A 22,723-nucleotide genomic window follows, 5' to 3' on the forward strand; every position below is an offset into this window, starting at 1 on the left:
CTGAATCTATGTACTCTAGTTGATCAATGTCACCCAATTAATTACTTAAATTAAATAAAATAAAAAGTTCATCTTGTTTGCTTTTCCTTACCTCAAAGCATGCTAAATGAAGACAAGTGTCTATTGTTTTTTTGTTGTTGTTGTTGTTTAATTTTTTTTTAACTTTTTTTTAAATTTTTTAAATTTTATTCATTTTTAGAGAGGAGAGAGAGAGACAGAGAGAGAGACAGAGAGAGAGAGAGAGAGGAGAGAGAGACAGAGAGAAGGGAGAGGAGCTGGAAGCATCAACTCCCATATGTGCTTTGACCAGGCAAGCCCAGGGTTTCGAACCGGCAATCTCAGCATTTCCAGGTCGACGCTTTATCCACTGCGCCACCACAGGTCAGACCCAACAAGTGTCTATTGTATTCACTACTGTCTCACCATTGACTTAAAGGTAACTGGTGCATAGTAGATGCTCAAGTAAATGAATGATGAGTGAACACTTTGTTAATTTTTTGTAAAGATTTCATTATTTTATTTTATTTTTTTTGTAAAAGAGACAGGAACATCAAGCTGCTCCTGTGTGTGCGCTGACTGGGGAATTGAACCGGCAACTTCCATGCTCCAGGACCTCACTCCAACCTACCGAATATTTTTTTTAGTGAGAGGAGGGAAGATAGAGACAGACTCCTGCATGTGCCCTGATCTGGGATCCACCCAGCAAGCCCCTTCTGGGGCCAATGCTCTAATCAACCGACCTATTCTCAGTGCACAGGGCCAGGCTCAAACCAATTGAGCCACTGGCTGAGAGAGGGGAAGAGAGACAGAAGAGGGAGAGGAAGGGGGAGAGAAGAGAAGGTCGCTTTTTATTCATGTGTGCCCTGACCAGGGATTGAACCCAATATCCGCATGCTGGGCTGATGCTCAATTCACTGAGCAAACTGGCCCGGGCCCTGATTTCTTTTTTTAAGATTTTATTTATTGATTTTAGAGAGAGGAGAGAGAGAAAAGAGGAGGAGCAGGAAGCATCAACTCGTATATGTGCCTTGACCAGGCAAGCCCAGGGTTTTGAACTGGTGACCTCAGCATTCCAGGTAGATGTTTTATCCACTGCGTCACCACAGGTCAGGTGCTTTTATTTATTTATTTTTAATTTTAATGAACAAACACTTGTATGCATAAATGCAAAATGTTACAACCACTATAGGACAATTGTGCAATATTTATCAAAATTAAAAATGCAATTAATATCTAAATGAGTTAATTTCTAACATTTAACTAAAAATTCCCCTTATATTTATATAAAGTCATTTGTTATAAATAACTTAAGTGCCTTTCCTAAGAAATTGATTGAATAAGAAGCACAAATTACCAGTTATAAAAATAATCATGGGGATGTAAAGCACAGCATAGGGAATATAGTCAATAATACTGTAATAACTATGTATGGTGTCAGATGGGTACCAGACTTATTGAGGTGATCATTTTGTAAGTTGTATCAATGTCTAATCACTGTTGTACTACTGAAACTAATAATATCATGTTGTTAAGGTAGGACAAGGGTCTCAAGGTCTGGCAATTCTCATTAAATGCTGTTCTTGCTAAATGTTAAAATGTAGGGCAGTATTTTGCAGATCAGCAGTAAACAGGATGAGCTGACAGGAACCCAACCTGATAAGTGTAGTCACAGAAGAAATAAACATGTATTTGACCAAATACATATAAAAGCAATGGCTAAGCAACCCCAAGGGGTGAACCCCTTGAGTTTGGTAACAATATTGTATGTCAATTGAAATTGAAAAGAAAACTTAAAAGAAATTGATTGAAAAAATCAATAGTACTTTCACATAATGGAATACAATACAGCTACAAAAGAAATGAGGAAGTTTACCAAGTACTAATATGGAAAAACATCTAGAATATATTATTAAATGAATAAAAACCAATGAATAAAACAGGATATATACTGTACAAACTGTTGGCTAGGAATAAGAATAAAAGTATCCATATTTGCTTGCCTATTTATAATTACACAATGGATGGATATAGAAAACACTTACAAAGAAAGTGGTTTCCTACAGGAGGCAGAGGATACTGGGATAGATGAAGGGAGGGATGGCCCTTGGAATGTCCTGCCTGCTAAGACTCTCTTTGCCTGGAGGGCCTTGGTCTATGCCAGATAGTCTATGTTAACAGTGTGATTTATGGTGGGGGCCTTGGGTCATGAGCTATCAGTTTGATCTCTGTAGACTAAGGTTAGCCATTCAAGAGCTCAGCTATGGCTATAAGGTTGGCCAATAAAATCTGTAGAGTGGAGAACAAGGAGACTGGGGACCATTTAGGAGAATGGAGATGGAACTTCCTCCCTCTGGTTACCCCTTACTCCCAGACCTTACCCTCACAAGCTCTCCAATCACGTGGCCTTTCCTGAGCAGCCTGGCCCTGGATCACCACCTCACTTTACTCTTCTCAAGGCTGGCTCAAACCCTCCAATGTCACACAGTGGGCAGGGGCACAAGAGCTGCATGTGGCCATGAAAATCTGGGGTCTGCTTTCTGGGCTCTTATTGCTCTGTTGTAAAGCTCTGCAAAGAGGTCAAAGGTCAGAGGGGAGGGGTGATCTCTTCATGGTAAGACTCCTGTTTACAGAGGCCCCTTCTTCTAACCTCACAAAGCATGGCTTTGTTTCATGGGAGCTAGACCTGGGCCTGGAAAACTCTCGGAATACCAGACTTAAAACAGAAACAGCCTGCAGCAGCAAGGGTCAGGATTCTCTGTGCAACTGAAAGGGATCTGAAGAGACATGGGAAGTTCCAGAATACAGTTGTCATGTGTAAGATTCCATCCAGTCACTTAGAATTTTACCCCTGGGCATCTGGGGATAGTTCAGTCTACTCAATGCTGTGAAGATACTAGAAAGAGATTGAGTTTGGGAGCAAAACACACTAGTCTGAAAATAAAGTAAGTTTCATTGTTGGCTAGCCTTTGACCTACCATATTGTTTCCCCAACCTGAGTCTTTGTTTTTCTTTTCTTTTCTTTTCTTTTTTTTAGTGAGAGATTAAAAGAGAGAGAGAGAAAAATGGACAGGCTGACAGGAAGGGAGAGAGATGAGAAGCATCAACTCATAGTTGCGGTACCTTAGTTGCTCATTGATTGCTTTCTCACATGTGCCTTGACTGGAGGTCTCTAGCCGAGCCAGTGACCCCTCTTGCTCAAGCCAGTGACCTTGGGCTTCAAGCCAGTGACCATGGGGTCATGTCTATGAAGCCATGCTCAAGTCAGCAACTTGGTGCTCCAGCTGGCGACTTTGGGGTTTTGAACCTGGTGTCCCAGGCCGACACTGTATCCACCGCGCCACCATCTGGTTGGCCTGTTTTTCAAATAATTCATTGTTTTTTTAATTAAATTTTCTTTTGGCATTTTTAATTTATTTTTTTTATTGAGATAACATGAGTTAATAACATTACATAAATTTCAGTGTACAACATTATAATTTGATATCTGTAAATTCTATTATATGCATAGCAGGAATTTGAATCCAATGGAAAGGAAACAACAAAAATAAGCACATGGGACTACATCAAACTAAAAATCTTCCGCACCGCAAAGGAAACCATCAGCAACACAAAAAGGCAGCCAACCAAATGGAATATTTTAAAACAGTCCATTATTTTTAAAAAGCACAGATAATTGTACCTACGTCCTGGATGCTTGAAAGATTTAGCAACAACTCAGCAAAAGGAAAAGAAGTTCTCGCTTATTCTTAGCGACGGCACTCTGCTACATGCTTTACAGGTGCCAAGAAATAGTCATAAAATTCTCATTTTCAGGTAATGAACCTGACTCTTACCTCGATTCCTTCTCTCTCTGCAGCTCTGTCCCCCTGCTCACAGGAGACAGACTTATGATTTACCTGGGTCTTTCTGGCTGCAGACTCACTGTCTGCGTTTTCTGGCATTTCTACAAAAAGTGTTTCAAAATTTTGTACTACAAATTGTCTTTCAAAATTAAAAAAAAAAAAAAAAAGAAAGGATTTTCCTCCGTCCCTAGAACTCCCCTAAACTCCAAACCATCAAGGGAAGTCACGGTGCACATCTCTTGGGTATGAAGTGGTAGAAAATGAAGCACTACATTATGCTAAGGGAATGGTGTCTGTGAGCAACACGTCTGCCTCCAGGAAGAAAGAAAAAAGCAAGACAGCTTTTCAGAGATAAAGAATAAGCAAAAATACATGCAGTGAAAATAAGAAAATGATTGTGTAAACCACGCATCTTCCACAGGTGGATATTTATATATATAAATATAAGAACATCTTCTTACTAAATTTCATACATTGAATATGTTGTGACAATGCTGTTTTTCAACATTAATCACTTCTTTTATGACGATGACAGATTTAAAAACAAAACAAAACTGGATCCTATCCACACTGGGGTTAGAAAGGAATTGAGAGATCAAGAAGGTAGTGTCATCTTTGTGAATACAAGCTTAAAACCTACACTCGGCAGCTTTCCTAGGAGACGCTGGCCCCTGCCTGCGCTTGGGACCTCGCCCCTAAGCTGCTTTGGGCGCCCAGGGGCCCGGCCTAGGGGTGCAGAGAGCGGCGGGGCCTCAGCCTCCCCCGCCAAAGGCAAATCAGGAGGGTGGGGGCGGCGACCAAGGCGGCCGCCTCCCTCCCTGCTCGCGGTGCTGCCTCGCTCCGTTGGGACCGAGCGAGTGCCCAAGCATCTCCGAAAGCGTCCCCGCGGACCCGACCCGGAGCGGGTGACTCCGAGGCCGCTTCCCGCGCCTCGGTGAATGGAGTCTCGGTCAAACCCAGCTGGGAACCGTGTCCTCTGTGCCAGGGGAATCCCGAAAGTCGTGGATTTGCCCGCTTAATAGGGTTGAATCTTCCGTGTTTGCAAATATGGACCCTATTCGGTAAAATGTGCGCTTCCTTTAGGAAAGACAAAAGCATGAACTTTTCACGTAAAAGGTAAATGTGACTGACCGTGGTGGTAGTTTAATAAACCTTCAATCCGGCTGCACTTACTCATTTTATGCAGAAGGGGTGCTCTTCGATTTTATGTACTCTCAGAAAAGCAAGAGTAAATTTTGCAATTTGGTTCTTTCCCATCCCCCTTGAAATTCTATGCTGAACAAGTCTGTTAATGACCCGTTACTCCTTAAACACTTGGTAGATGTTTCCGGTTTCCCTTATTTTATGTAAATACATTTAAACATTTATTTTTAGGCCCTGGCCTGGTGACTCAGTGAATAGAACGTCCTCCTGGCAGGTCGCTGGTTGATCCCGGGTTAGGACACATAGGAGAAGCAACCAATGAATGCACGACTAAGGGGAACAAGAAATTGATGACTCTCTCTCTCTCTTTTTCTCTCTCCTCCCTCCTCTCTTCTTCTCTCTCTCTCTCAAATCAATGCAAAAATTTTATTTTAAAATTATAAAACATGCTCAGTTGATCAAAGTCCTTCAAGGCAAAATGGGATAATGGAAGCTCCCCCAACCCCACTCTCCATCCCTCTTCCCAAACATAACCAATATCAACTACACTTTGTTCAGGGTAGACTCTAATAACCACATTTACCAAAAAGCACTGTGCCTACGTAGTCTCTTATTCCACATTTCACATTGTTTTGTGGTCCAGATGTCTGGTCATGCTTTGTGGAACATTTTTTTTCCCGAGCTGCATATTATTTCATGTAGAGGTGTGTGTGTCATATTTATCTAACTAAACACTTTTTGATGAATACTTAATTCCTTTGCGATTATCATCGTAAAAACAACATGCAATGAGTACCTTTGTCCATATATCTTTGCATATTTGTGTGATTTCTGTGGTACAAATGCCAAAAATATAGGATTTTCCCATTGAAATGTGTACAGATATAAAAATTGGGAAAGTGTTAACAAACGGCCTTTAAAGAGGATGTGCTAGTTTGTGTTGTTCCCATCATCCCTTCCAACACTGGATGTCATTGGAGAGGCTAAATAAACTTACTACTTATGTTGTACATTCCTATTTCTATTGGGTTGTATCACTTTTTACTTAAGAAAAAAAATTTAAATTAATTTTAGACAGAGGGAGGGAGAGAGATAGAGAGACAGAAACATCAATCCGTTCCTGTAGGTGCCCTGATCGGGGATTGGACCCACAACCTTTGTACATTGGGACGATGCTCCAACCAACAGAGCTATCCAGTCAGGGCACTCTTTACTTTATAAATGAACTCTTCCTCATACGGGTTGCAGTTGGTCTGCACTCTATCTTTGACCTTTGTCTTGGGACATTATTTATAACTTCTCACTGGGGTTGTTGTTGGCCAAGTAAAAGTGTAAAGTTTTTAAATAGTGAGTCTTTTTCACTATTGTGATGTGTTGAAAGGCCATCCAGATTCAAGATATATACAATTTCATCTATTATTTTTTCTAGTATTAGTGTTCTGTTTATGTCTTTGGATAGATTTAATTTATTTTGGAATACGAATTGAAGGAATAATGCATGTTTTCCCCTCCAAAATTAATGTTAATACAGTGTCATAATTTAATAATCCATAATTATTTCTTTATTAACTTGAAAACTCATTTTTATTACATACCAAAGTCCATATGAACTTGGATCTGTTTGTGGGCTCTGTAATCTTGTTCCTTGATCTGTCTATCATTGCAACATTTCTTTATTTTCTGAGTTTTTCCTGGATATATTCTGATGTGCTATCAATCAAGATAAACTTTAGAATAAGTTTTTAGGGTACAATCCATAAGATAATTGCTAGATTCTGATTAGCATTCTATTAACTTAATACTAATTGGTGAGAAATGATGTCTTTAGAGAAGTAAAGACATTTTTCTAAGAACTACATGGTGCCTCCACTTACTCAGGTCTTCATTAAATCTTTCCATACAAGTTAATCATGTTCTACATACAGATTCACATGTAGAGAACATTTATTGTTAGGTTTCTTCTATTCAATTTGATTCTTACTGTTATCAATAGAATTTTAAAACAATTCTTGGCCCTGGCCGGTTGGCTCAGCGGTAGAGCGTCGGCCTGGCGTGCGGGGGACCCGGGTTCGATTCTCGGCCAGGGCACATAGGAGAAGCGCCCATTTGCTTCTCCACCCCCCCCCCTTCCTCTCTCTCTCTTCCTCTCCCGCAGCCAAGGCTCCATTGGAGCAAAGATGGCCCGGGCGCTGGGGATGGCTCCTTGGCCTCTGTCCCAGGCGCTAGAGTGGCTCTGGTCGCAGCACAGCAACGCCCGGGAGGGGCAGAGCACCGCCCCCCTGGTGGGCAGAGCCTCGCCCCTGGTGGGCGTGCCGGGTGGATCCCGGTGGGGCGCATGCGGGAGTCTGTCTGACTGTCTCTCCCCGTTTCCAGCTTCAGAAAAATACAAAAAAAAAGAAAAAAAAAAACCAAAACAATTCTTATTTGCATGTAAGAGAACTGTTCCTTTCAATACACTAACATTTTTCTTGCTGAATTGTCTTATTGTTTCAACGAATTTTTGTGTTATCTTGGATTCCAATGTCCATATGATGTTTGCCTTTTTAAAAATAATATCTATAATTTTTAAAATTATTAAATGAATAAAATACAATATAAGCTTATAAAAGTTTGATGGTGTTATATTAAATTAGTTTTAATACAGTAAAATACATTCTTAAAATTAATTTTCAAGATCAGAGAGACTTAGGACTCTGACAATGTGAAGAGGTGAGTGAATTCTCTCACCAAAAACAAGTATAGCCCGGGCGCTGGGGATGGCTTCTTGGCCTCTGCCCCAGGCGCTAGAGTGGCTCTGGTCGCGGCAGAGCGACGCCCGGGAGGGGCAGAGCATCGCCCCCTGGTGGGCAGAGCATCGCCCCTGGTGGGCGTGCCGGGTGGATCCCGGTCGGGGTCAGCGCATGCGGGAGTCTGTCTGACTGTCTCTCCCCGTTTCCAGCTTCAGAAAAATACAGAAAAAAAAAAGAAAACAAAAAAACAAAAAACAAGTATAAAAGTGGACAGAATTGTCAAACGCAAGCATTAAGAGGCCTCTAGAACCTGAGCAAAGGAAAACAGTACGTGAGAAGTCTTTATTCATGAAAAAGTGCTAGAAATTCAGGTAAAGTGCTATAAATTCTGAGGTTTTTGTTTGGGGCTGCTCCCATCATTACTTCCAGTGCTGTCAGAAGGAACTGTTGTTTTTCCAGAATGGATGTACAACTTAGGATCTGGTCAGGAGAGAAAAGCCACACAGTAATTTGATCAGGAAAACTTTATTAAAAAGAATTATTAGCTATAAGAAATGATTGAGGTAACAAGGTGTTGGCTAATGAAAAATTAAGAGAATTCTAAAGTCTGTCAGAACAAAGTTTCCAGTTAATACCTTTCTACCACGGTCCCCCAGGCTAAAATCCAAACTTGCTGGAGACAGCACAGCTACAGCCGAATTAATGACAGAGAAATCACAGTGGTGCCACACCAATGGAACTTGCTGGGATAAAAGTCTACCCTCTGGAACTTTCTGAAAATCTGCCTATTTAAAGAGTGGGGGGCAGCTATTTATGAAGAGGCACTGATCATAGATCATCCTGTAGAGGTGCCAGGAGAAGCTGCTGGTCCCTGGGTGCTGCTGCCGCTCTACACTGCAGACGCTGGATGCTGGAGAAGCCGCCCCTGCTACAGGTGTCTGGCTCTGTGGAAGATGCATACGTTGCAGGTATGAGTGCTGGAGAAGCTATGAATACTTTAGGGCAGTGGTCCCCAACCCCCGGGCCGCAGACCGGTACCGGTCCATGGGCCACATGGTACCAGTCCGCAGAGAAAGAATAAATAACTTACATTATTTCCGTTTTATTTATATTTAAGTCTGAACGATGTTTTATCTTTAAAAAAATTACCAGACTCCCTCTGTTACATCCGTCTAAGACTCATTCTTGACACTTGTCTCGTAAGTTCGACAATTATATTTAAAAATACCACAGTTTTTACACCGGTCACATAATTTTTATTTTGTGCATTTATCCGTCCCACCCTAAAGGCCGATCCGTGAAAATATTTTCTGACATTAAACTGGTCCATGGCCCAAAAAAGGTTGGGGACCACTGCTTTAGGGGCTGCATGCTGGTGGTATCCTGCTAGCTGAATGGGGAACCTGGAGGGAAAACCCTTTCCTTCTGCAATGTGTCGCTGATGCCCTCTACTGACGAAGTTGCAACATCATGCCAAAAGACAACGGAAAACTATTTTAAAGGCCTAATCTTGTTTACAGATCACACAATGAAGAATGAATATGAAGCAAAGAGTAATACATTGATCATGGGCACAGTGGGATTGGTCCTGAAAATCAATAACCTTGCTGCTAGAAGGACAGGCATGATTTGGTGCTGAGGGCAAAATCTGACACCTGCAGATTTGTCAGCAAAAGTAGCAAAAGGGTTGTCAAACTTTTTATAAAAACCGCCCACTTTTGCAGTGCTGGTCAACCTGGTCCCTACCGTGCAACCAAACAGCGCCGCGATTGGCCCATCATGAAAGCTGGAACGCCCACTAGTGGGCGGTAGGGACCAGGTCTACCAGCACTGCAAAAGTGGGCGGTTTTTATAAAAAGTTTGACGACCCACAACTGAGGCCACAGACAGAAAGGGATGAAATGGGAATTTTCATGGAGTGATCCTGAACGATAGACTTACAGGAGAGCTAGATAGGACATATCCGTGGCTACCTGTAAGTCTACACATTTGCCCCAGGGCAGAACCAGGAGTGCTGAATGTGGAGTGAAACTCAAGGCTGAGTTGGGAACTGACAGAGCTCTGAATGCACTCTGAACCCCACACAGACCCTTGGGCAGAGGGTAGAAGCCTTGAGGACTCAAGTCGTTAAATCATAGCCTCTGTCCAGTGACGACTGGCTGACCACTAAGTTAGGAGTTTCTTTGGAAAACCAGGACATTCAGAAGGGCCAGTGTGTACTAGGGAATTTGGAAAGCTATTGTATGTAGCTGGGCCTGATGTATTCTCAGGAAAGGACCTGAGAAGGTCTTGTATTTTTCTGAAGCTGGAAATGGGGAGAGACAGTCAGACAGACTCCCGCATGCGCCGGACCGGGATCCACCCGGCACGCCCACCAGGGGCAACGCTCTGCCCACCAGGGGGTGATGCTCTGCCCCTCTGGGGCATCGCTCTGTTGCGACCAGAGCCACTCTAGCGCCTGGGGCAGAGGCCAAGGAGCCATCCCCAGCGCCCGGGCCATCTCTGCTCCAATGGAGCCTCGGCTGCGGCTGCGGGAGGGGAAGAGAGAGACAGAGAGGAAGGAGAGGGGGAGGGGTGGAGAAGCAGATGGGCGCCTCTCCTGTGTGCCCTGGCCGGGAATCGAACCCGGGACCTCTGCACGCCAGGCCGATGCTCTACCACTGAGCCAACCGGCCAGGGCCCCTGAGAAGGTCTTAAGTTTTCACTTCTAGCTGACGTCTTGGCTCAGTGGAGCATGAAGTGAAGATTAAAGCAGAGTGGTAACTGTCTGTACAAGTGTTGAAGGGGCGGTATAGCACAGAGCCAATCTGCAAAGACTGGGAGAGGTTCCATCTCTCTCTCTCTCTTGTCTATGTCTATCTCTATCTCTATCATCTCTATCTCTATCTCTATCTGTCAGTCTCCTAGTATTCAAAGAAATCTGTCTAAACACTAGTTGAACACAAGGTAAAGGAACAGACTTCAGAGATAACATATTATAAGAAAATATAGACTTTACTAAAATAGTTTAGAAGAGTCATTAAACAAATAGCTACAGCCTAACGTGAGCAACAAAAAACAAATCCTGAAGAGGGAGAACACCTGGGCTTCTAATGTTACCACCTTATAATATTATAATTTCCAATGTTACCATGTTATAAAATATCTAAGTTTCAACAAAAAAAGTATGAAACATGCAGAGGAACACCGAGGAACAATCTGAAAAGGAATTTAAGAAAGCACTTCCATTTACAATAAGCATCCAAAACAATAAAAGGAAGACTGCATTGAATCTGTGGGCCATTTTGGCTAATATTGCCATTTAAACAATATTAGGTCTTCTAATTCATGAGTATGGGAAGTCTTTCCATTTATTTGTGTCTTCTATAATTTCTTTCAGTAGTATGTTGTAGTTTCCAAGATGCAATTCTTTTACCTTCCTAGTTAAATTCAGATCATAGGAATGCTTATGAGAAAGATAGGTATATTCACAGAGACAGAAAGTAAATTGGTGGTTTTAGGAGGGAGTTAGGGTTGAGGGGAGTGGGGAACAATTGCTTAAAGGGTACTGGGTTTCCTTTTGGGGTGATGAAAATGTTTTAGAGTTAGAAGTGGTAGTTTACACTACTTTGAATTTATTAAATACCACTGAACTGTTCTCTTTAAAATGGTTAATTTTGCCCTGGCCGATTGGCTCAGTGGTAGAGCGTCGGCCTGGCGTGCGGGGGACCCGGGTTCGATTCCTGGCCAGGGCACATAGGAGAAGCGCCCATTTGCTTCTCCACCCCCCTCCCTTCCTTCCTCTCTGTCTCTCTCTTCCCCTCCCGCAGCCAAGGCTCCATTGGAGCAAAGATGGCCCGGGCGCTGGGGATGGCTCCTTGGCCTCTGCCCCAGGCGCTAGAGTGGCTCTGGTCACAGCAGAGCAACACCCCGGAGGGGCAGAGCATCGCCCCCTAGTGGGCAGAGCGTCGCCCCTGGTGGGCGTGCCGGGTGGATCCCGGTCGGGCGCATGCGGGAGTCTGTCTGACTGTCTCTCCCCGTTTCCAGCTTCAGAAAAATACAAAAAAAAAAAAAAAAAAGAAAGAAAGAAAAGAAAAGAAAATAATAAAATGGTTAATTTTGCCCTGGCCGGTTGGCTCAGTGGTAGAGCATCGGCCTGGCGTGCAGGAGTCCCGGGTTCGATTCCCGGCCAGGGCACACAGAAGAGGCGCCCATCTGCTTCTCCACCCCTCTCCCTCTCCTTCCTCTCTGTCTCTCTCTTCCCCTCCTGCAGCCGAGGCTCCATTGGAGCAAGGATGGCCCAGGCGCTGAGGATGGCTCTATGGCCTCTGCCTCAGGCGCTAGGATGGCTCTGGTTGCAACAGAGCGACACCCCAGATGGGCAGAGCATCGTCCCCTGGTGGGCATGCTGGGTGGATCCCAGTTGGGCGCATGCGGGAGTCTGACTGCCTCCCTGTTTCCAGCTTCAGAAAAATACAAAAAAATAAAATAAAATAAAAATAAAAATAAAAATAAAATGGTTAATTTTGTTGTATGAATTTCTCAATTGAAAAAAATTTTAAAGCATAAAAGCAAATTATGTTTAAATTATAGGAAAATAAAATGACAAATTCAGTAAGGAATCTCAATAGAGAAGTATTCAGATAAAAAGTACAATAAATGACAAAAAATTTAGCAAACTGGTTCAATAGCAGATTAAAGATGGCAGAAGAATGAATCAGCAAACCTTAAATAGCTAATTGAAATTTAAGTATTTACCCATTTCTTTTTCTTTTTTAAAGTGAGAGAGAAAGAAAGAGAGAGGAAGGGAGAGAGATGAGCAGCATCAACTCATAGTTGTAGCACCTTAGTTGTTCATTGATTGCTTTCTCATATGTTCCTTGACTGGGGGGGGGGGGGGCTGCAGCCAACCCAGTGACCCCTTGCTCAAGCCAGCGACCTTGGGTTCAAGCCAGTGACCTTGGACTCAAGCCAGTGACCATGGGCTCAGCCAGCAATGTTGGGCTTTAAGCCAGCAACCTTTGGGCTCAAGCCAGTGACCTCAGGTTTTCAGACCTGAGACTTCAACATCCCAGGTTAATGCTCTATCTGCTGTGCCACCACTAGTCAGGCAAGTCTAGAATTATTATAAAATAATGTTAAATGAAATAAAAATTTTAATGCTCAAGTCATTTATATGGCTATCACCTTAAATCATATTTTATTCCACTCTTTCTTAGCCTTATGTGCCAAAAAAAAAGAAAAAAAAATTTCTTCTGTTCTCTCTCTCTCTTCTTTTGTGTGTCTTTTCTCTTAACCAATTTTCTACTCACTTCAGTCTATTATCAACCCACTAATGTAGCTTTTACTATGACCACAAATGAATATTTTTACTCTACAATGGACATTAGTTAATATCTGCTCACAAATGACTCACATATTTTTATTCTAGACAGAACTTTTCTTATGAAAGCCTGATGCAGATATACAACTGCTTATCTGGCATTAGATTCAACAAAGCAATTTAGTGGTTTTTACTTTTCTCCCCCAAATCTATTCTTTGGTTTTTCCAACCAGTATCCAGTTAAAAGTATCGATCTCTCCTCTGTGGAAAGGGTGAGAGGCATTGGGGAACAGCAATGGGAGTTTCTAAGACACTGTAAATATACTGTTTCATAACTGGAATAGTATGTAAATATGCTCATTTTAACTTAAAAAGAAAATAGTTGAGAAGAATCAACATGAATTCATCTAAAAATGTTTGGTAGAATTTATCTGTGAAACCACCTGGTATTGGGCTTTTTTTTTGTTTAGAGGTTTTTGATTACTGATTTAATCCCCTTAACTAGTTATAGATCTACTTATAATTTTAATTTTTTACTTAGTCTTTGCAGGTTCCTAGGAATATATCCATTTCTTCTAGGTTATCTGATTTCATAGCATATAGTTGCTTATAATAATCCCTTACAATCCTTTTTGTCTTGTGCAATCTGTTGTAATGTCTTCTATTTCATTTCAATTTGGTTTATTGTAATTTATCTCTTTTGTTACTAAAGTTTTGTCAATATTGTTTATCTTTTAAAAAACCAACTTTTGCCCTGGCCAGTTGGCTCACTGGTAGAGCACTGGCCCAGCATGTGGATATCCGGGTTCAATTCCCAATCAGGGAATACAGGAGAAGCGCCTATCTGCTTCCCTACTCCCCCCCTCCCTCTCATTTCTCTCTCTGTCTGTCTCTCACTCTTTCTCTCCTGCAGCCATGGCTCAATTGGGGTGAGTTGGCCCCAGGCACTAAGGATGGCCCATGGCCTTGCCTCAGGCACTCAGAAAAGCTCAGTTGCTAAGCAACAGAGCAATGCCCCATATGGGCAGAGAATAGCCCTCCTCGTGGGCTTGCTGGGTGGATCCTGGTCTGGGCACATGTGGGAGTCTGTTTACCTTTCCTCTTCTCTATCATTGATCTCTATCCTTTTTCTGGTTTCTATTTCTACACTGTTTATTTCCTTTCCTTTGCTAACTTTGGACTAGTTTGTTCTTTTCTAGTTTCTTGAGGTGTGAAGTTAGGTTATATATGTCAGATCTTTCTCTTAATGTAAGAATGAACTGAGATAAACTTCCTATATAGAACAGCTTTTGATGCATTCCATAAGTTATGGTACATTTAAATTTTTCTCAAGATATCTTCTAATTTCACTTTCATTTTTCATCTTTGACCCATTAGTTTCTCAATAGTGTATTATTTATTTTACACATATTTGTGAATTTTCCAGGTTTTTTTAATTTTTAGTTTCATTCCATTGCAGACATAAGAGATACTTTGTATGAGTTAGTCCTCCTAAATTTATGAAGGCTTGTTTTGTGACCAAAATATGTGATTTATCTTGGAGAAAGCTTCATGGGTGTTTGAGAACAATGTATCATGCTGCGATTGGGTAGAATTTTCTCTATGTATTTATTAGATTCATTTGGTATATAGTGTTGTTCTTGTTAACTGTTTCTCTATTGATTTTCTGTGTGGATATTCTATACACTGTTGAAAGATGTTCTTTTCACACAAATTCCTAACAGGGACTTCTCAATGACTTTGTGCTGGCCCACAAGGAAACTAAAGATAGTTTTTCCTCAAGTGTCCTTTGTCTTTAACCAAAATGCAAAGGGACAGAATGACAGGTATTTCCCTTTAGTTACTTAGATTTTGGTCTCCCTTTTATTTCTGTTCTAAGCATTGGCCACCAAATAGGACACAATGCTGGTCAATGAGACATCAGCTGAGGGTTTCTGGGAAAGTACTTGTTTTCTTTTCTATTTTTTTGTTTTGTTTTGTTTTTTTACAGAGACAGAGAGAGAGTCAGAGAGAGGGATAGACAGACAGGAATGGAGAGATGAGAAGCATCAATCATTAGTTGTTCGTTGCACATTGTGACACCATAGTTGTTCATTGATTGCTTTCTCCTATGTGCCTTGACCGCGGGCCTTCAGCAGACCGAGTAACCCCTTGCTTGAGCCAGCGACCTTGGGTCCAAGCTGGTGAGCTTTTGCTCAAACCAGATGTGCCCATGCTCAAACTGGCAACCTCGGGGTCTCGAACCTGGGTCCTCCACATTCCAGTCCGACGCTCTATCCATTGCGTCACCGCCTGGTCAGGCAGTACTTGTTTTCTGATTCAGTCAGGGCTGCTTCCAAATTTTGTTGTCCTTTTCAGGTCAATCATGTATACACAAAGCAAAAAAAAAAAAAATCACTTTCCAAATATGATGGAGCAGAATGATAAAAAGTTAGGTGGGTCTTTCATCACACGAGTGAGCTGCAGTCTCTCCAACACTGGATATCTTGTTAGGTGATGAAATAATCTCTGATGTGTTTAAGTTGCAACCATATTTTTCTGCATTCCTGATAAAGAATGACTTGCCTGAGAATGGAGTTGCAAGATGCATATTCTAATATTTAAAATTGGCTGAATGGAGGAAGTAGGAGGGGATATCCAATTACTCCAGGCAATAAAATTAGAGATCTTTATTATAAGGCAATGAAATATGTGATCAAAGAGCTATCTACTTATCTGGGGACTCAAAATATAGGATAAGGAGAAGTGACAGGATAACATCTGAAATGTTACCTTGTGATTATGTTTTGGTATTGTCAATGTAGTCCGTGAAAACAGAGATGATTTCAGACTTGATCCAACCAGTTTGCATGAAGACATGGAAGAAATGGAGCTTTGCTAAAAGAACATTCTCTAACTGCATCCTTTAATTTATGTTACTCAAGGGTCATGATTTGGAGTTCTATGAGCTGAAATAACAGCTAACATTTATTTAGCACTTCCTCTGTGCTAGACAATAAGCACTTTACATTTATTAACATATTTAATCCACAGTCCTATGGTCACTATTGTCACAGTCTTTGTTCTATTGAGGCCTTCAACTGGTTTGATGAAGACCACCCAGATTATGGAGAGTAATCTGCTTTACTCAAATTCCAAAATTTCCAAGACCAAGGATATACAGTAAAATACTATAGCCTGACCAGGTGGTGGTGCAGTGGATAGAGCATTGGACTGGGACACAAAGGTTTCAGGTTCAAAACCCCAAGGTCACCAGCTTGAGCGTGGGGTTGCTGGCTTGAGCGTGGTATCATAGACACAACCCCATGGTCGCTGACTTGAAGCCCAAGGTCACTGGCTTGAGCCCAAGGTCACTGGCTGGAGCAAGAGATCACTTGCTCTGCTGTAGCCCTCCCCCACCCCCGTCCAGGCACATATGAGAAAGCAATCAAATCAATAAACAACTAAGGAAACAAAAGAGTCGCAATGAAGAATTGATGCTTCTCATCTCTCTCCCTTCCTGTCTGTACCTATCTGTCCCTCTCTCTCTTTCTCCATCTGTCACCAAAATAAACAAACAAATTAATTAATTAATAAAATAGTATACTCATTATTTTCCCTTCTTTCTTAAAAAGGTAACTAATTGTATATGCTTATGGCACTTGGCTCTTTTCCTTTAGTAACATTTCCTCCGTAGCATCTTCCTGTGTTTTTCTCAGCCACATTTGACTCCATTGTGCATATGCTTCAGTTCATATGCTTAAATATACAAGCCAGATTCAACATTTTGGAACTATAAGTAATGCTATGAAAAATAGGTAGGTGCATGGGTATATTCATAAAACTGCCGGTAACCCTTCAGGATAGATTCTTAGAAGCATGCTTGCTGTGTTGCCAGGCACATGTAAACAGTTTAAATATTGCCACATTACCCTCTAAAAGGCTTTAGCATTCTGTATTCCCACCAACAAAGGATGAAAATGGCTGTTTCCTCATGGCCCAATGAATACATAGTACTGCTGTTAAATTTCCACCTAGCTGACGAGTGAGAAATAGTGTCTCAGTGAAGCTGTAATTTATGTTTCTCTTATCCTGAGTGAAGTTAAACATCATTCTACTTATTTATGCCTCTTTTGGTAAACTGAGCATGTTTCTTGCTCAATTTTATACAGAACTTTTGGTCTTTTCCTCTTGATTTTTAAAAGTTTCTATAAAGTGGGGATTTAACCCTTTGTCTGTGAAATATGTTGATGTGTTATACATTTTTCTTTCAGTCATTTGTCTTTTGATATTATTCATGGTATTTTGTGCCATGCAAAATTTTGTTTTTGGCCTGACCAGGCAGTGGCACAGTGGATAGAGTGTTAGACTGGGATGCAGAGGACCTAGGTTCAAACCCTGAGGTTGCCAGCTTGAGTGCGGCTCATCCAGCTTGAGCATAGGCTCACCAGCTTGAGTGCAAGGTCACTAGCTTGAGTGTGGGATCACAGACATGACCCCATGGTCACTGGTTTGAAGCCCAGGGTCACTGGCTTGAGCAAGGGGTCACTGGCTCGGCTGGAACCCCCAGTCAAGGCACATATAAGAAAGCAATCATTGAATGACTAAGGTGCTACAACAAAGAATTGATACTTCTCATCTCTATCTCTCTCCCTTCCTGTTTGTCCCTATCTGTCCCTCTCTCTGTCAAAAAAAAAAATTGTTTTTGTGTTAAACTTTACTAATAATCTTTTATCATCTCTGGGTTTTAAGCCAGGAAAGCATATGGGCATGGGGGAAAGTACTGTACTGCTGACTGCTCAGTGCTCAAAGCAACGTGACATGGCCTCCTGGCTGGGTAACTGTTAGGCTCTGAGGATTAGAGAGCAAAAGGGGCAGTGGCTAAAGGGGCAGTGCCTTGCCTGGACATAAAGGTGTGTGCTCTGGACTCTTAAGACCAGGAAAGGTTGTGGCTGAAAGCCCTGAGTCCTTGTGCTCGGTCACTGACATGTAGTCGGAGCTGGTGGGATGGGGCCTCGGGCTGCCAGGACAGGTATTAATAGATAACTTCCAAGCTGCCACTGGGGTAGGCTGAGTGTGTGGCTTGGGGATCTCATAGGACTGTTGGAGGACTTAGAATGGGGTGAGGATGAGTGCCATTATAATACTTGTCTTTATAGGACCAGAGTCCAGAACAGAGTGATGTTCCCATGTCTCTCAAAAGGTTGAATATCTTAAGGTTTTTGACAGAATGAGGTACACAGACAGGTGTGCAGCTTTGTAAAGGAATTTATTAAAATAAAAGGAAATATAATACAGAGGACTGCTGCTTAAAGAGTAAACCATAAACGAACTCTCTCATTAACCCTGAAAGCAACACAGTGTTTCCTGCATTGCAGTTCAGGAGAGCAGAACACGTACTTCGTAGTGATTTCTGCCATCTTCACACTCACGGGGAAAGGAAAGGTCAGAACATGTTTACAGCAGGAGTTCATTACTGGCCATGTCAGTTTTGGAAATCCAGAGGGCAAAAGTGACAAATATTAGGTGAGGAGATTACTAAACAGGGTATTGAAGGTGCAGGCTGGTTTCTTCTTGCTTCTTATAGTGAAATGTGAGAGTAGAGAGATGAAGTGAAGGAACTCTTAAAAAGGAACCAAAACTTTAAGATTTGGGAATTCTCAGCCTATCCGTATTGCAAAAAATAAGACAGCACGTTCTGGAAAGAACACCACCGTGTTGCTAGACAATCATTTGATAACAAGATTAATTTGGGACACATCAACTATCTCAGCAGAAACTCTGACAGGCTGGGTTAATGGTGACGCACATGTGAAAAAAATGAAGGCATTCTACGAGAATGAGAATATCTCTATCCAACTGCAAACATGTGTTACCCATCAAGAAGAAGGATGAATGACCCCAAAGGTAAAACAGAGATGAGCAGGTCTGCTAGTCCCACAGTCAGCCCAGAGAGTAAAAGTCTGGGGGCCAGTGTGTCTGTTCATAGTCCTGGTGGGTCTAGCACCACCGCCACCACCCCAGTGGGCCAAGGGCAGAGGAGCCAACCAAAGATTGTTCTTGAGCCTCAAATATAACAGAATCTGCCTTGGAAGGTTTGTAACCTGTTTGGGACCATCATTCATTTCTTTTCTCCACTTTTGGAACGGGAACGGGAATTCTAGGCCTGTCCCACCTTTTATTTTAGAAGCAAATAACTCGTCTGGTTTACAGGTTCACAACTGAAAAGTAATTCTGCCTAAGGGTGAAACATATTTCTAGTGTCATTCATGCTTGATTTAGGTGAGATCCTGTCATGAGTTGATATTGGAATGTGTTAAGATTTGGAGGGTTTTAAGATGGGTGAATGTAATTTGCATGTGAGAAGAATGTGCATTTAGGGGGACTAGATATCCAGAGAGCCGAGTGTTATGGGCTGAGTTCTTCCTCTAAATTCATATGTTGAAGCCATAACCTACAATGGGATTTATTTGATGACAGGGTCTTTGAAAAGTGAATGTTATAAGGTGCCTAATGCAATATGGCTGGTGCCAGGATGAGAGGGAGAGATACCAGGAAGGCACACATACAGAAACAAGGCCTCAGGAGAACACAGCAAGAAGGCAGTCACACCTGCAAGCTTTCCAGCAGAAGCCAAACTGCTCACACATTGATCTTGGACTTGTAGTCTCAAAAATGGAAAAAAAAGAAGTTTCTGTTCTTTAAGGTACCAAGTCTGTAGTACTTTATTATGGCAGGCCTAGCAAATTATAACTTATTTCTACTGCAGGAGATAAACCATAAATCAACTATCTTATCACTGAAAGAATGCAATATTTTTTTCCACTACATTTGAGAAAAGGGAAATACTTCCTAGTGGTTTCTGCCATTTTCAGACTCATGGTGAAAGGAAAAGAAAGGTCAGGAGAACAGCTCTTGTGGCAGGGGGTGGTGGCCAGACTTGGTCCTCCTGTGTCTGTGGAGGTGAGACTTCTGGCTAAAGCCACGGCCACACTCCCTGCACACATATGGCTTCTCTCCCGAGTGGGTCCGCTGGTGTCGGATCAGCGCTGACTTGAAGCCAAAGCCACGCCCACACTCAGCACACACACATGGCTTCTCTCCTGAGTGTGTCCTCTGGTCAGAGGTGAGGTCAGATTTCTGGCTGAGTCTTTGCTCACACACTCCATACCCATCAGACTTTTCCCTTAAATGTGTCCTCTGGTGTCTGGTGAGGAGTGACTTGAAGCCAAAGTTGCGGCCACACTCAGAGCACATGTAAGGTTTCTCTCCTGTGTGTGTCCTCTGGTGTCTGATGAGGGTGACCTTGTGACCGAAGCCCCGCCCACACTCAGGGCATAGGTAGGGCTTCTCCCCTGTGTGAGTCCTCTGGTGTCCCATGAGGGCGACCTTCTGACGAAAGCCACGCCCACACTCAGAGCACAGGTAAGGCTTCTCTCCTGTGTGCGTCCTCTGGTGTCTGATGAGGGTGGCATTCTGGCCAAAGCTGTGCCCACAGTCAGCACAGACGTAAGGCTTCTCCCCTGAGTGTGTGACTTGGTGGATGAGGAGCAGGGACTGCTGCCTGAAGCCACGCCCACACTCTAGACACAAGAAAGGCCTCTCACCAGAATGTGAGCTCCGGTGTTGCAGGAGGGATGCCTTCTGGCAGAAGCCTCTCCCACACTCAGGACACACGAAGGGCTTCTCTTGCAAGTGTGTCCTCTGGTGCAGGACCAGGGCGATCTTCTGGCGAAAGCCGCGCCCACACTCCTGACACACAAAGGGCCTCTCTCCGGAGTGTATCCTCTTGTGGTTGGTGAGTGAGGATGTATACCTGAAGTGTCGCCCACATTCCCTGCAGACGTACGGCTTCTCCCCGGAGTGTTTCCTCTGGTGTATAGTGAGAGAGGACTTCCGGCCAAAGCCACGCCCACACTCCCCACAACTATAAGGCTTTTCCCCTGTGTGCATCCTCTGGTGCTTGAGGAGGTCAGACCGCTGGCAGAAACCTCTGCCACACTCAGGACACACATGATGCTTCTGGAGGCTTGAGTTTGTGCTATGTCCTAGTCTATATTTTTCACACACAACTGCTCCAGATTCTGAGCAGTCTTCCCCCACAGGATCCATCCTCTGGTCTATTTTTCCACCTCTGTTGCCTTCCACCCTGTCCACTGGCTGACCTTGAAACAGGCCAAGGGACACAACTGAAGTTCCACTCAGCTGCAGCCTCCTGAACACGGTGCCAGGGCCGCCTCTCTCTCCATCTTCTGCTACTTCACTCAAGCAGCGTGAAGCTTCCCATGGGGAGTGGCTTCCTACAGATGATCTTGGGAATATCTGAGGGGGGTGACCACATGGCACATATTGTCTGAGGAACTGTGGACCAGAAGAAAAGGCCACCAGGCTGGAGAGACTGGGCTGGAATTCTGTCCTTGATTCTGCTGGAGAGAGAGTCACTGTCAGAATCACCACGGGCCCGTTGTGGACAGTTAAACTTACCCAGAAGTCCTTCCTCAGATGTTCACAACAAGAGTCCTTCCCAAACCTATGGAAAGAGCTAGATCCTCAAATCCAAGAAGCAAACAGAACACCTAACCACCACAACCCAAAAAGGCCTTCTCCAAGGCACGTTGTATTAAAACTGTCAAAAATTTAGGCCCTGGCTGGTTGGCTCAGTGGTAGAGCGTTGGCCTGGCGTGCAGAAGTCCTGGGTTCGATTCCCGGCCAGGGCACACAGGAGAGGCGCCCATCTGCTTCTCCACCCCTCCCCCTCTCCTTCCTCTCTGTCTCTCTCTTCCCCTCCCGCAGCGAGGCTCCATTGGAGCAAAGATGGCCCAGGCACTGGGGATGGCTCCTTGGCCTCTGCCCCAGGCACTAGAGTGGCTCTGGTCGCGACAGAGCAAAGCCCCGGAGGGGCAGAGCATCGCCCCCTGGTGGGCAAAGCGTTGCCCCCTGGTGGGCGTGCCGGGTGGATCCCAGTCCGGCGCATGCGGGAGTCTGTCTATCCCCGTTTCCAGCTTCATAAAAATACAAAAAAAAAAAATTAAAAAAAAAATTAAAACTGTCAAAAATTAATGAAAAGAAAGAATTCTCAATGCAGCCAGGGAAATGAAGAAAGTGACCTGTAAAGGAAAGCATATTAGGTTATCAGAATTTTCAGCAGAAACTCTACAAACTAGAAGAGAATGGAACCAAATATTCAAAGTACTGAAAGAGAGAAATAACCAGTCAAGAATAATATCTACAGCAAAGCTATCCTTTAGATATGAAGGAGAAATAGACTTTCCAGATATACAGAAGCTGATGAAATTTATCACCAGAAGGCCTCTATTTCAGGAAATACTTAAGAGGGTTATTCTACCTAAAACAAAGAATAATAGGTCACAAAACTCTGAGTAAGATCACCAACAAACCTATAGCATTAACAGGGATAATTTGTGCAAAAAAAGGGGTGGGGTGGGGATTAAAGTCTGAAATTGCAAAGAAGGATGGAGATCAGATGCATTCAAAAGTGAAAGGAATACTAAATACACATTTTTTCATAAACGTAATGGTAACCATAAACAACAAACCCGAAACTGAGACATATCTTAAAAACAGGGGAAACAGGAAAAGAGGATGGAATACACCAAACAAAAACAACAAAGAGAAACACAAAGGAAAAGAACCAATGGAGACACAGAGCTACTAGAAAAAAAACAAAACATAAAATGGCTATAGGGAATCTCATACATCAACAATGG

At 43.0% G+C, this 22,723-nt stretch overlaps 1 protein-coding gene across 3 annotated transcripts in view; it reads right to left on the bottom strand.

The window, feature by feature from the left end:
- Positions 1-18,245: 18,245 nt before the first annotated feature.
- The window catches only part of ZNF169 (zinc finger protein 169), a 38,508-nt gene continuing 34,030 nt past the window's right edge, over positions 18,246-22,723 (bottom strand). For 2 of the 3 annotated variants that reach the window (XM_066368354.1, XM_066368355.1), the window contains exon 5: positions 18,246-21,421. In XM_066368354.1, coding sequence (XP_066224451.1) covers positions 19,896-21,421 — 1,526 coding nt within the window. In that variant the 3' untranslated portion in view covers positions 18,246-19,895. The remainder of the gene's footprint in view (positions 21,422-22,723) is intronic. The other variant, XM_066368356.1, reaches the window with a different exon arrangement.

The sequence above is a fragment of the Saccopteryx leptura genome, chromosome 2 (assembly GCF_036850995.1).
Source record: "Saccopteryx leptura isolate mSacLep1 chromosome 2, mSacLep1_pri_phased_curated, whole genome shotgun sequence".
NCBI lineage: Eukaryota > Metazoa > Chordata > Mammalia > Chiroptera > Emballonuridae > Saccopteryx > Saccopteryx leptura.